General features: G+C 39.1%; 1 protein-coding gene across 25 annotated transcripts in view; it reads left to right on the top strand.

Annotated features, from left to right (window-relative positions):
* Nucleotides 1–5,008: 5,008 nt before the first annotated feature.
* Nucleotides 5,009–14,981, top strand: part of GPHN (gephyrin) — a 603,331-nt gene continuing 593,358 nt past the window's right edge. For 13 of the 25 annotated variants that reach the window (XM_048219804.2, XM_048219802.2, XM_048219799.2 and 10 more), the window contains exon 1: nucleotides 7,055–7,671. In XM_048219804.2, the coding sequence (XP_048075761.1) occupies nucleotides 7,608–7,671 (64 nt within the window). In that variant the 5' untranslated portion in view covers nucleotides 7,055–7,607. Of the gene's footprint in view, nucleotides 7,672–14,981 lie in introns of all 25 variants that reach the window. The other 12 variants (XM_057318448.1, XM_057318444.1, XM_057318443.1 and 9 more) reach the window with 4 other exon arrangements.

The raw sequence follows: 14,981 nt of genomic DNA, 5'->3' as shown, positions 1-14,981 counted from the left end.
TTGTCATTAATTTCCCATATCGTGTCAATATGGGCAAAGCTGGTTTGTTACAAAACATTTCCTGGTCTATAGGAATTCCTTGTATGTTCTGGTAATGAGCAAAGTAAGCCAACCAATTAAAAATTTTCTTTCCCCCAAGGTTAATTTAAATCTGTAAAGGTGTATTTAAAAATATAATTTTGGACTTGAAAAGGTTTACATGAAATCACAGAATTTGGGTATTAGAAGGAATTTTAAATAAGTATGAATTTCTTTCATTTTTACAGAAGAGGAAACTGGAGTCCAGATTTGTTGAAAGGGTATCCAAAGTCCCACAGTTAATTGAGGATGTTAACAGTTAGGCTGGTTACCAGAGTGTAGCTATTCTTACTGCCAGTTCATATTCCAGTCTAATTCATACCTTTCCTTTCTTGACCACAAGAATAACAGGTTCAGCAGCCCTGACATGATTAGTTTCATATTCTCCCAAATGAGTTAGCTGAGTATGTAATCCATGTTCTGTTTCAAGAAAGCCACTTCTGTACTTATTCAGTCCTTGTACGCTTCAGCATTCCTGAGAGACTTTCCAAGTCATTTGGATTAGACAGAGCAATGAGAACAAAAGTCAAGAATATAAAATCTGACCTTACACTGACTTATTTAAGTCATTTAATTTCAGGGTCTTAGATTCCCAATTTTAAAATTGGATTAAAAGAGTACCATTCAAATGTTTTAAAATCATATGTGTGTTTTTTGTTTGGCATTCAATAGGTTTAGATGAGTATCTGACCTTTCCTCCGTATTTTCTTCATTGAGTAAGGCATGAAATAAACTAGTTGCTAGGACAGATCTGTAACTACTTAGAAAAAGAATCATTTGCTATCTCCAAAGTATTGAAATGGTATGTTTACTATCAGTCAGGCTTATCATCTTTCCCTCCAATGCTCCAAATCTTTCAGTTTCTTCAAAACATGAAATGGAAATATCGTTTTATCTTACTTTGTCTGTAAGACTTCTTACTGGACTCTGACTTGCACTTACATGGCAGTGCAAAGTTATCATCTGGGTTGACTGGTTATTTGTGGGTATCTTCATTTTGATAAATCCAGGATATAGACCTCAGCTTTGTGGGTACAAATTTATTTGGTCAAATTACCCAACAGATCAGAGATGCATTTAAGCTACTCAAACTCCCAGAAGAATCACTGATAAACCAAATTAATTTAAATTGCGCAGATGGCTATACCTTCCAAGGTGGTTGGAATATGACTATATGCAGATAGGCCATTCCCATTTCAGAATCAAATTATTAGGGAAGCTGAATTAGCAATCAGAAAGTATTGGTAGAATTGAAACATGATTACAGTTTTATGTACCCTCATAATATTCCAATTATGTTTCTCTGAGAATAAAACCTCTGATCCTTAACTGTACTTGGGAGATACTTTTCAGTCTTAACCTCAAGTGTGGAAAACTTTGTCCCATTAGCAATACATTTACAAGCCATAATGTTGGGTAGTACTATTTTTGTAGCTACTCTTATTTATTTTACCTTGACTTCTGAGCTATTCAGGGAATATTTGCTAACATTTCACCTCCAAAAGGGAGAGGGAGAAGCAGACCCCTGCTGAGCTTGATCGTTAAGTCCCAGAGATTATGACCTGAGCCGAAGGCAGAGCCACTTAACTGACTGAGCCACTCAGGCACACTGGGGCTATCTTTTCTTGGCTTGTGTATACTGAGTCCTAAAACCTGAAGGCCTTGTAGACAGAGCCCCTTTACAAAATCAAGTAGCTTCTAGACACTTAATGCTACTTTTCCATTTAACAAATCTCTCTCCTTTTTCTTACCTAATAATTCCTTCCTCTTCTATCAATTACTGTCCTCCACCTCTATGGACTACCCTTTCTTTGAATTAAGGAGGGAGGAAAACCAGTGCTTTCTTTAGAAATCAAACATTTCCCCTCCTTGCTTCCTTCTTTTATTGGATAAGCAGACATATAAATAAGTGGTGATCTTGTGTAAATCGTCATGACACGCTGGGAAGTGCTTCTCTATCTTCTGAATATTAACAGAAGACAATGTGGGTGGTATTAAAGGTATAAATTAGAGCCCTCAGAAAAGAATAACATCTGAAGTGATGGTGGAGAGAGATAGGAGTCTATAAGAAGGGTTGAAGAACTAACTACTGGTCTATCAAGGCACTAGCCTTACATATGGTATCTAGATCCATCCTCCTTTGGTCTTAGCCATTTTGTAGGGGTCAAATGATCTTCATGCTCTGGATGAGTATATGACTGAGGACTAACCAATCAGGGCAACTTTCCTTAGTAAGTGGGGACATGATTTAGCTCAATGGTTCTCAACTTTTGGTTTCAGGACCTCTTTGCACCCTTAAAAATTATTGAGGACTCCCAAGAACTTTTAAGTAGGTCATATCTATCAATATTTACCATATTAATTTTTTTTTTTAAGAGAGAGAGAGCAGTGGGTGGGGGAAAAGGGTGAGGGAAAGAGAGAATCTTAGGCAGGCTCCATGCCCCGTGCTAAGGCCTGACACAGGGCTTGATCTCACGACCCTGAGATCAAGACCTGAGCTGAAATCAAGAGTCGGATGCTTAACCAACTGAGCCACGCCGGCACCCCCAAAACTTTAATATAAAAATATATAAACACACATTCTATTAGCTGTCAGAGTGATGATATCATTATATATAATTTAGCCTCTGTAAAAATTCCACCATATCTAATGAGAAAATGAGAGTGGAAAGACAAATAATGCCTTAATATTAGTACGAAAATATTTCTGACCTTGATGACTCTCAAGAAAGGGTCTTAGGGTCTCCAGGTATCTCCAAACAAACTTGAAAACTACTGATCTAAACTATGGCTTAGAGAAGACAATACCAACTTTGCCACCAGGTAGAGAGAATCAATATAAGTCAGTCAACAAAGGAGAAAGCATAGCTGAAAGATTTTGATGACATGGTTTCAGATCCTGAATCTAGCCAACCCTGAACCTATATACATGTCTGGAATTCATAGCTGCATGAGCCTTTTGGCTTAAGCTAGGATCAGTCACTTGTAACCAAATCATCTCATACATCTGGATTTCCAGCTGGGGACCTCAGAGGAAAAGAGTAAGGGTGAGAAAAATACAAAGGACCAGGGCATCAAATTATTCAAGCAGAAATCTGGGCAGCAGAAGTATAATATCAAAAGCCCAAGGAAAAGTTCAAATTTATTTTTATAAACATGGCAGACATTGGAAAACATTGTCCTAATTATTCTCAAATAAGTGCCATCAAATTCCGTGGACAACTGTGGTGGCTCAGCTTCACTAAAAGACAACAAAGGCATCAAAACTAACAGCAAAATGTCACTTTCATTAGTAGGAATGTATAAATTTATCTCACCAGACTTTGAAAAATTCTAACTTAGAAAACTGCCTTTTTTTTTTTTTTTTAAGATTTTATTTATTTATTTGACAGAGATAGAGACAGCCAGCGAGAGAGGGAACACAAGCAGGGGGAGTGGGAGAGGAAGAAGCAGGCTCATAGCGGAGGAGCCTGATATGGGGCTCGATCCCATAACGCCAGGATCACGCCCTGAGCCGAAGGCAGACGCTTAACCGCTCTGCCACCCAGGCGCCCCTAGAAAACTGCTTTTGTAGAGAAAAGCATTAGGTCATTTAGTTCAAATATTAAAAATTTCCCTAGTATTCTCTACTATAGAGCTATGTTTTCTCTAAGCATGTGTCTAATTTCTAAATCCCAGCTTTTAAAGAAATCTTTGAACCTTTGTCATTGCCTGTACTGGCTTGAATAGTGCCCCCCCCCCCCCCGCCAATTTCAGAATCTCAGAATGTAACCAATTTGGAAATAGGGTCTTTGTAAATATAATTCGTTAAACTGGGATCATACCGGATTATAGTGGGCCCTAAATGGAATGACTGATATCCTTACAAGAAGTGCAAGTGAGAATACATACAGACAAGAAGTCCATGTGATGATGGAGGCAACGATTGGAGTGATGTAGCTACAAGCCATGGAATGCTAAGGATTGCCAGCAACCACTAGAAGCTAGAAAGAGGCAGGGAAGAATTCTTCCCTAGATCCTTCAGAGGGAGCATGGCTTTGCTGACAGCTTAATTTTAGCCTTCTGGACTTCAAACTTCAAGAGAATAAATTTCTGTTGTTTTAAGGCACCTAGTTTGTGATAATTATGGCAGCCCTAGGAACTAATACATTGCCTAACTCAGCCAATCTAAAATTCATCTTGACTATAATCAAGCTTCCTTTGGGGAAAATAATAGGTTAAAATCAACCATAATTTCACCTTGCACCTATTTTTTGTTGTTGTGCTGAATACACATAACAAAATTTACTATTTTAACCATTCAATGGCATTAAATATATTCAAAGTGTTGCACCCATTTTTAATTGACTGTTTTAATTGTGGCTGTTAGCCTATCAGGAAAGAGGCAAGAATGGAATAAAATTTAGAGGAAGAATAATTTATTGCCAAATTTGTTCTTGCTCACATCTAATGTCAATGAGGAGGGTCTGAACCCCAGAAAAGCCAGTAAGCTTTTACCTTATACTGAAATTGTAATCAACCACAGGAAAACAAAAGTACTAGGAGGGCTAAGTGTAAACACACAATTATTAGAAAAAATTCAACCTTTACAGTAATTCATTTCTACTGATAAACTTTCATCTTCAAATGAAAAACCTTATGAAACCCAGGTGTTTACCTACTTTTGCTTTAATTTTTAATGTAAACTCCTGTAGTTTTCATTAAAACCTTAAGAATAGAGAGAGTGAATCCGTGGGCACTGCTAATTCTTTACATACAAACTCTTTTTCAATTCTTGTTTTTCCCTTTCCCCCAGTATATTCCTGAGACAATATTCAGGAATGCTACTCTCTTCTTACCTTGGTTTGAAAAATTTTATTATAACGCTTGATTCCAGGATGAATTTTGAAGAAATGTCATACTATAAAACAGGAGTAAAAAAGCATGTGCATACTGCAATATTTATTCAATAACCAGCAGTAAAAGAAAAGTCACATTAGACAGTAAGGTCACCGAGTTTTTGCCATGCAAATTTTGTTACAGCTTGCTAAATTCAGCAAAGATGAATACATTTGAGGAAAATTGTTGGAAAACAAGCACATATTAATAGTTGTTCAGCTTAGTTCCATTAATATTACTTTTTTCAGCAATTTTAGTCGTTCTGGCAAACAAACCTCCATATACTTTAGGGTTAATTCTCAGCTTTCCCAATTAAATTTCACCATTATTACTTTTATAGATATAGAAAGTCCCTTGTTTTATCTTTTTTAATTTTTTACCTCTTTAAAAATTTAAACTCAATTTAATTAACATATAGTGCATTACTAGTTTCAGAGGTAATTTAGTGATTCATTAGTTGCATATAACACCCTATGCTCATTACATTAAGTGCTCTCCTTAATGCCCATCACCAAGTTACCCATCCCCCCACGGACCTCCCCTCCAGCATACCTCAGTTTGTTTCCTATAGTTAAGAGTGAGTCTCTTATGGTTTGTCTAAAGTCGCTTGTTTTCTGTTATTTATTGTAAAACAAAAATATCAGTTTCTTTCCATGAATAATTACAGAATATTCTAAGTTGAGAGGGTGCTTATTTAGACAACCACTTAAAGGGTGCTTATTTAGTCTGCAACTTAAAAACCCCCAGCTTAGTTTATTAGTAGCCAGGTTTAGAATTCTCTCTCTAAAAATTCAAGACATTTTAAAATCATTTCAAATTTGAGGGTGCCGTAGGTAATATAGATTGGAAAGTTAGCAATGTAACCATTTGCTCTTCATCTTTAGTTTGAGATAAACCATTTTCTTGGACATATTTTCACACCTCTCTCTCTTGTATGAAACTACTTAAGAATCTGTTGGCCACCAGGCTTTATGGTGATAGATTATTAAAGGAAGTGGCTTTATGATCTGGCTTCAATTTAAATTTTACAATTTTTTTTTAAATCCCACCTCAATTTCATCCATCATCTCCTTTGTACTCTCATTATTTAAAATGAAATACAAAACAATATGAAATTTTAGAGGACAAGTCCATGTTCCAGTGGCACAATAAAAAACATAACCATCAAATTAACTGAGATTTTAATTGTGTACAAACGATGGTTATACATTTTTGACACTTCGCTTTTCATTCTTACGCTTCCCAGATTTTTACCATGGCCGAGAACAGAAGGGGAAAAAAAAATGTGTATTTTTTTTTTTAATTCAGATGTTGAAAGGGCTAGGAAGGAATTAAGGAACCGATGTGAAATAGCCACAGGTGATTAATAACACATTTTTGAAAGATATATGAAAGTAAGTGGCAACAAAAGCTATTTTCATGGTAATCTCACGTCCCATAAATACTGAAACGAAACTCAATTGTCGCGGCCTGAGTTCTACTTCCAATTTTGCGATAGTGGTTCAGGGGAGAGGAACATGTTCTTCTCGTTCTCTAAGATTGGTGATTTTCATCTAAAAGAAGAGACCGTGGTGATGAAGCGTAAGGCCACGAAACCAGGGGGCAGCGGGAGGGAGAAAAGCCAGGTATCCCCATTCAAGATGTTCGACTTCGCTTGTGAGGAACGTCATGTGGATCCTAAAGCACAGGAGAAGCGAATCTCCTCCCGCAGGGCGAGCGGACTGAGGAAGCAAGCGGGAAGGTGAGGCGGGACAGGATAACTCCTCTTTCACACGGCGGACTCCCGGTCTTAGCGGCCACTGTTCTGCCACCACGTGTCTTTCTAAGCCACTTCCAAGTGCCCTAGCGCTTTCAGAGGGTCGGCTGGCCGCGCCCCAGGGCTTCGAGGACAGGCCCCGCAGGCGGAGTCCTTTCCTCGTCCTCGTGGGAGAGCGGCTCCGCGACCCGAAGAGCTGCCTCGCGGCTCTAAATAACAACGAGGCGCTGGCTCGGCAGGGGATTGCTTCTGTCTAGTGCTCGGTCGAGGCTGCGTTCGCGTCTCGCGCGCACCCGCTCCGCGTTCTCCAGCCAATCCGGCGCTACTCGCGCGCCCTAGAGCGTTCCTCGGCCCTTTTCGGGCTGGGCCGCCTCCTTCCCGCTCCCAGTACTCCGCAGCCGGGCTCTCACACCTCCCCTCACTCTCCACGAGTTCCACGCCTCGCGGTGTAGCTCCGCCCCAACTCCGAGTCCGCCCCCGCAACCGTCCGAGCGTGTGCACTCCTTTCCCTTCACTCTCCTGCTATCTAGCCGGTCTGGGTGTCGGGCTTTTCACAGCGGTCTGGGTCTCAACGGCCTCACTCGGACGCCTCTGCGCGCTCTCCCCGTGCGGCCGCCGCGGCCCCCACCCGCAGCTAGCAGCCTCCGACCTGGACTCGGGGTCGCGCGCCCTGACTCCGCCCCCCCTCCCTCAGCGGACTCGCGCACTCCCGGCTCGGCCTCTACCCCGCGCAGGCCGCGGAGAGCTTGGCCACCTCCCCCTCCTTCTCTGCTCGCTGCGAGCTCCCCGGACGCTCTCGCTCTCGCGCTCTCCAAGGCGAGCGCGCTCCCGGCCCGCGCGCTCCGGGCTCCGGCTTCTCCCGGCTCCTGTCAGTGCGGTGACTGCGCTGGGAAACATGGCGACCGAGGGAATGATCCTCACTAACCACGATCATCAAATCCGTGTCGGAGTCCTCACAGGTAACCGGGGAAGGAGGTCCGGGACCGCCGCGGCCGCTGTCGCCGACTAGTCTCAGGCTTCTCGCCTGTGGTGACTCTTCTCTGCGGCCTCGGGAGGAGGGAAGGCTGAGGAGGGGGACGGGGGAGGGCGTTTTACAACCGCTGAGAGCTAACGGAGGTTGGGGTGTACCTGCGGGCCCCCCGGGAGCTGGAGCCGGCCCGTGGGATGTCAGGCCCCAGTGCCTTCGCAGCCGAAGTCCCTGGCCCCGGGGGACTGAGGGACCGGTGCGGTGAGCGCTGCGGGGCTCCTTGCTGCCGGTGCAGGCGGCGGGATCCCGGCTCCGCAGCCAGAAGCACGCCGTTCTGACTGGCCGGCGCGCTTCCTCCGCTAATGCTCGTTTCAGAGACGGGGGATTCCCATTTCCACCCCCTCCCTCCCCTCCCCCCCCCTACCCCGGCGGCCCCGCGCCGCTCTAGCTTTGCTTGCCCAGCCTGGGCACCAGCCGGACCCGACACGGGTGAATATGAGGCGAAACTCTGCTCTGCCTTAGGCTGCCCCCTCGCCAGCGGGGCATTCCCTCAGTCACCCATGGGACACCCCTTGTCTCTCCCGAGAGGTGGGGGATCGCTTGCACCCAGACCTCGGGAAGTGGCTGCATTTCGCCTCTTCGAGCAAAGGGCCCTCTGCCCGCCTCTTCCTTTTCTTGGAGGGTCGGGCTGCACCCTGCGGCTGGGGCTTTTTACTTGAGAGTAGGATTCCCCGACTTGGGGAATCTGTCCTCCTCTCTTCTGGGAACCCCCCCTCTCCGGATGGTCCCAAGGCTTGTGAGGAGCGCACTTTTCCTGGGTCTTGTTTCCCTCCCTCGCAGAAGCTGTGTGTGCTCTGCATGTCTGATTCCGTGGCGTTGTATTTGGGTAATATCCCTCAGTTCGGCGATAGGCAGTTGCTGCAGGGCATGACTTCCGAGATGAATAGCATGCCAATTTGTAGGGGTTTCTGCTGTGGTTCTGTAATTGGGAAGGTTTATGTGTAATTCAGTGGCGAGGTGGTGGTTAAAGAACTATATTTGGAATCTGAGGGCTTAGTTTGGAGTGAAGGAAATCCAAGACACACTGATGTGATTTCGGAAGAAGAAGAGATGTAGACGGGAATCCTTGTGTCTCCCCGGTCCCCCGCCCCTCAGTTCTTAATTTTTTTCTCTTGTCAGATTATGACAGGTTGAGACGGTGCTCGGGAAGGGACTAAATTGAATGAGACTTGCTTTTATTAGGTAGAAAAAAAATCTCTGTCGGTAGATACTGAGTGCTAAGCTTAATTTGGCCGCTGAGTTTTATGAAATGGAGATACCCATGGCACACCTTCCTTCCTTTTAAGTAAAAGGGTTGCCTTGCCGCTGGTATGCTTTCCAGTTGTTAATGATGATTTTTTGAATTTTCCTAATCAGAAGCCGCCCCTGGGATAGAGAAACTAGTCTAAACCAGTTGCAGGGAGGGTAAACTCCCCCCTCCCCCCAAATCAGATGATACTCTCTTCTCTTCTTTTGGTGCTGAAACTGTTGCCTTGTCTGAAGATTCAGTTGTCTCAGAATTCTTGGAGTTGACATTGCTGATTTTCAAAGAATCTAATCGCGGGGTGTAAAAATGTATAGCCTGTATCATCCTTCAACTTGCACTTTAAATTCCAGCTGGTTTTGAAAATTATTAATAGAGTAGTAGTAGTGAAGCTTTATAGAAATAAAAGTATTTCAGCTGTTCATGGGAATGAAGGGTCAAAGCTGTTTTAAACCATAGATATTGAACCATATATATATATATATATGTATATGTATATGTATATGTATATGTATATATATTTCATTTAAGCATTCCCTAATAGTTTTATTTAGTGAATTCATCTTAACCTGGGTCAAGTAACACAGTAGATGCGTATAGAGAATGCTTCGAAAGATACCCCCTTTATCTCTATCTCTACAGTCCAATAGGGATAACACTGATGTGCAAACTAAAGAAACAGTGTATGTAATTATTGTGCTACAGTTGTTTAAATAAATTACCTGTGTGTTTGAGTGTTAAATGTGAAAGGAATTCCATTCCAGGATGCATTAGGAACAAATATAACTAACTACCTGAAGGGAGAACTTGGTTCATTTACCAAAGGTAAGAAGAAACGCATTTTAAAGGGGAGTTGAAAGTCAGTGGCAACCTTATAAATGAATATGTTTGTGAGGATGAGGCTCTTGAGCAGAATAAAAATGTAACTCAAAGACCTTGAAAAGCTTAGGTGGAATAGGTGGGTGGCATAGGCAAAATGTCAAGGAGAGAAGATAACTTTGGCAGGGGAATTAAAGGTAATCTGGAGAAGCTGTCTCATGAAAATGAGGTACAGTAGTTTAGGGGGAAAGGTCTAGGGTCAAGAATAAGGATGTAACTGAAGGAACAAAAAGGAAGTTGACCGAGTTGGGAGAAGTGGTAATAGAGGACAATTGGATATGCTGATAAAATGGATATTTGAAGTCAGAAATAACTGATGTTTTTACTTGAAAAGTTATTGTCTTTTCTATGATGGAACCTGGAAACAGAAGAATCAGAGGAAAGAGCACCAGCCCTCAGCTTGCAATTAGAGGATTTTATTATAAACAGCTTAGTATTTATGGTCTTGATATTCCATGCAATTTTGTGCAAGAAAAAAAAAAACTACAAAAATGAACCTATATAGTGTATTTTGTGTCTTGTTGAACTTCAAGTTTTTTAGTTTTACTATGTAAAGTTTTTCTTTATTGAACTGAAGTACTATGATTTTATACTTAAGAAAATTGAATGAAGAGGCCACTCTTAAAATTATGATTTTATGCATTATAATTTGTGGCTTTCTTAAAGGCAGAGGGCGTATTTTATAAAATATCTCCTGCATGTTTCATAATAGTGATTCTAAGTATTTTATCTATTTTACAAAGGTGGTTGAAAGTATTGTCTACCCATGCACACATTCTACAATGTGTTTGTATTTTGGTGAAATTGTATTGTCATTTCTCCAAGTCTTCAGTTGACTTTCTTTGTGACATTTTTTATTATCTTTTGGAAGACAATATTTATACTTTGAAATTTTTCATTCTTTAGATTGTTTTAGTCTTCATCTCGGCTATGAATTTTGCAAATAAATGTATGCAGTCTATTGAAACTTCTCATCAAATAATGTTAGAATTTTGAAACAGTGGTAGGACAGTATTTAGCAATAACATTTCTTTTTTGCTTGACGATATTGAATCATTTTGGACTTGGAATTTAGATTATAATTAGTGTGACATGGCTGTTTTAGTTATGCAAATTATTTTTTATCAGGAAAATGGGAACATTTATGTATATAAAAATTGGTTATCATGGAAACATTTTAGGTTGACAGTCATTCCCCATCTGGAAGAACAATACTACTATTCATAACTGTCTTATATTGATTTGCTAGAAATGAAGGTTATATGATCTTTGGTGACATTAGATCTAGTTTTTGGTATATGTATTTCTGATGTTTTCTAATTCTCTTGCTATTTAGAGAGTGAAGGTAATGTGATGATGCATAATATGAGGCAAATAAAGAGGTATTTGCTGCTTTGAAGCTAGAAACAAGATGTGGGCTGATGTAGGATCCCCCCTCCCCCAAACGTTAGTAGTAATTATACTTACAGCCAGCTTTAACAATTACATAGCAGAATCATTATATTTTAATGTGTCTCTTTCACCTACTTTTTACTTTTCCTTTGTTTGTTTTTTTAAAGGTTTTATTTATTTATTTGACAGAGATAGAGACAGCCAGAGAGAGAGGGAACACAAGCAGGGGGAGTAGGAGAGGAGGAAGCAGGCTTCCAGCAGAGGAGCCTGATGTGGGGCTCAATCCCAGAACGCCGGAATCACGCCCTGAGCTGAAGGCAGACCCTTAACACCTGAGCCACCCAGGCGCCCCTACTTTACTTTTTCTAAAGAAAACTGTTTATTAAGGGAGCACACTAGTTCTGCCACTGTAAGAGCTCCACCAAAACATCAGGAAAATAACGATTACATGCATTTATATAATATAGAATGAGATAGGTGATACTCCATTGGCTATTTAATATTGTTATTAGCTAGCTATTGCTAATGTTCAGTACCAAAGCATTTAGCACTTAGCTAAAGATGATAATCCATTACCTAAATTTTCACTAACAGTAGTAGATGAGAAAAAGATACAAATTTTTAGGAAAGAGCATTTTAAAAAACCATTTTTTTTGCTCTAGTAATACACATTTTTATTGCACTAAGCTGCAGATCTGTAATCAGTAAAAGATATTAGAACAAATATAAGACTAGTTAAGAGAGATTAAAGACTATAAAATAGAGCATCAAAAATATTAGTTACATATAGGGAGTATTTTAGTCATTCATAAATAGTCATTCAAAATATTAAAAAAACTGATCTTGGCCAGGGAGATTATAATCAAATAAGTCTAGAATTGTTCAAGCATTTATTTTTATTTCATTCCTCAGGCTTATCCTTGTACATTGTAAGTTTTCATATTGTTTTCTGAAAAGCCTATTTATTGATAAAGATTTATATACCTTTGTTTTGAGAATAGGTGTTGTCATTAAGTAGGCAAATTAGTATTGCAAACCAAATCTGAATCCTGCCAAATGGAATTGTGTGTTCTGGCAAACATACCAATATTGATCTGTATGATCATTGTTAAAAAGAATCCTATGTTTTAAACTAGGTCATTCCTTCATGAATTTTTAGTTGGAACCAATGTATTAGAGAATTAAATGTTTAGCTGAAGTAGGAAATTGTTAATTTCTAATGCATATACTACTATCATCACTGGCTAAAGACTTCTAAATTATTAGTACATATGTTGCTACATATTAAGAGTTTTAACTATATTGAAACCACATACGACTACTTGACATTAACTGAGGTGTGTGGTGGAGAATCAGCAGCTTGTTGCTGGGGAGAAATGGTGGGTAAGAGTCTGTTTTTATTCTTACTGGTGATAGATTCTCATTTAAGGTGAGTAGGGTGCTTTTTGAAACAGTAAGTAAAATAGATAAAACCTATACTTTTTTCCTGTAAATAGGATTGAAGAACAAGGAAACATATTTGGAATTTGAGCTGTTAAAAAAAAAGAGATCCTAAAAAAGAAAGTAATAAAACCACAAGGGATTTTCTCCTTCACATCTGGGCAGAGATGATAAATACCAAGGAAGAAGAAAAGATTATTTAACCTGCTCAAAAGTAATTGGAACGGTAGTTAATATGGACAGCATGAAATCTTAACTTAATTTTTGAGTAACCAACCCAAAAGCAAAAGTCTAATGAAGTATCTTCATGTAGAAGTCTATCCAGGTTGTTTAATGAATTTGTAAGTGAATTTGTATTTAACTAATAAATTTTAATTAAGTAAAATTTCTTGAAAGTTTTGTAATTAAAATAAATGACCCCAACAGTTTTTACAGTTTTGCCAGTAAGTATGCATTTTGAAAGAATGGAATGAAACTTTTACTATGCTTTTAAAAAGTTTTCTAATTTGAAAAATAAAGGAGCAAGAAAATGAGATGTGGTAAAAAGGAGCATTACACAATTTGTGTCCTGCTTCTCATATCAGGTGCATGACATTGTGTCAAGGGATACTTTTTAAGGATTCTAAGCCTTAGAATCTAAGCTGTGGGAACCAACATAGTAATTCTTGAAGTGTCAATTTTGAGAGTATGTAATTTAAATCACCTTAATATTAAGATAAGTATGAGTAAATTAGGAACAGGATGTAGAATTCACATGAACTGTTAAGATAAAATTAGAAACTTCAAAAAAATTTCAAGTGAACCCATTATATAACTCCAGACCTCATCAATCTCTGGTATTGGTACTTTGGCACCAAAAATTTAAGGAGCACTGGGTCATGGGAAGAACATTTAGAAGACTCACTTGCTAATGCTAGTTTGGCCAGTAAAGTTTTAATATTACATAACTCTCTCTTTTAGCTTTTCTTACCACTAACCAGAAGGAGTCATTCTCTAAGATCACTTTCAGTTCTCATGGCAATATGTTTCTATCCTTTAGCATCTTGAACAGCTGGAAAGAGAAATATAGAATATTAGACTTAGTTAATACTTTGTCTCTATAATGAGAGTCATTATGTAAGGAGGTAGATTATACAGAAGAAAAAGCAAGAGAATAAGAAATGGAAGAAAAGATAAAAATTTCAGAGATTAAGTCCTGTCAATATAAACTGAAGGAACAATATTTAGATTTTTTTTAATTTAGAAATTTTGTGGCCTTAATAGTCTTCTTTTTGTTATCAGTAGTTTCAGTCCTACACTTAATTTCAGACTCACTCAAGCCTCCCTTCCTCAACAGAATTATCCTCTACAATGATGTGTTTCTTTGTTTCCTGCAGTATTTATGAATGTTGTCTATACCCTATAATCATATAATCATGTATATGTGGGAGGCTGCAAGGTATAGTTAAAAAAAAAGGAAAAAGGAAAAAGTACTTTGGAGTCAAACAGACTTGGATTTCAGACCCAGATTTGCTCTTTATTTTGGGAAGTCATTTAATCTCTTTGAATTTCAGTTTCCTTCTCCAAAATGAAGATGGCAATACTTACTTCACAGAATTGTTAAGAATGAGATAATGTATGTGAAAATGCCTACCATATATGTCTAACTTGGAGACTATATTCAATAATCTTTATTTCCTTTCCTCATCATATGTTGCTTTGATGTAGTTTGCTAACAGCTTCATGTGTAAACATCTTAGTCAAAGTAGATTTTAAAGTTCTTGAAACAGATGATTGTGTGCTTTACTTCTGTGCCATTTTGTCATAGCACCTCTTAATGAAGTAATTGCATAGAAGATGTCTGATAACAAATTGGGTGGTGTGACATTTATATAGTGGCTTAGGAAGCAGCTACCCAGAAACAGGTAAATCAGAACTTCACTGTTATTACTAAGAAGACAGTTCAGGGGTTTAGTATTTTTCTATATATTACTGGTGAGAGGGTGGTATTAATAATGTGTATTTGGAACATTTGTATACTATCAAATTTGATATATTGTTTCTTAGTTGATGGTCAAGTCTGTATGAGGATTATCTTATAGTAATTTTTAAAAATGTCATCTTAATAAATGAAAAACTTACAGGTTGAATAAATTCTGAAAATGTTATTTTGAAGGTCAAATCTCATAATCAAAATAGCAAAATAACATAAAATAGGAGTAAAAAGTTCTACCTCTTCTATCACTCCCTCCCTTCCTTTTCCTTTTCCTTTTCCTTTTTTCCCCCTTTTCCTTTTCCTTTTTAAAGTA

The sequence above is a fragment of the Ursus arctos genome, unplaced genomic scaffold, assembly GCF_023065955.2.
Source record: "Ursus arctos isolate Adak ecotype North America unplaced genomic scaffold, UrsArc2.0 scaffold_25, whole genome shotgun sequence".
NCBI lineage: Eukaryota > Metazoa > Chordata > Mammalia > Carnivora > Ursidae > Ursus > Ursus arctos.
Note: the sequence above shows the minus strand (reverse complement) of the source record. Positions and strands in the feature narration are given on the sequence as shown.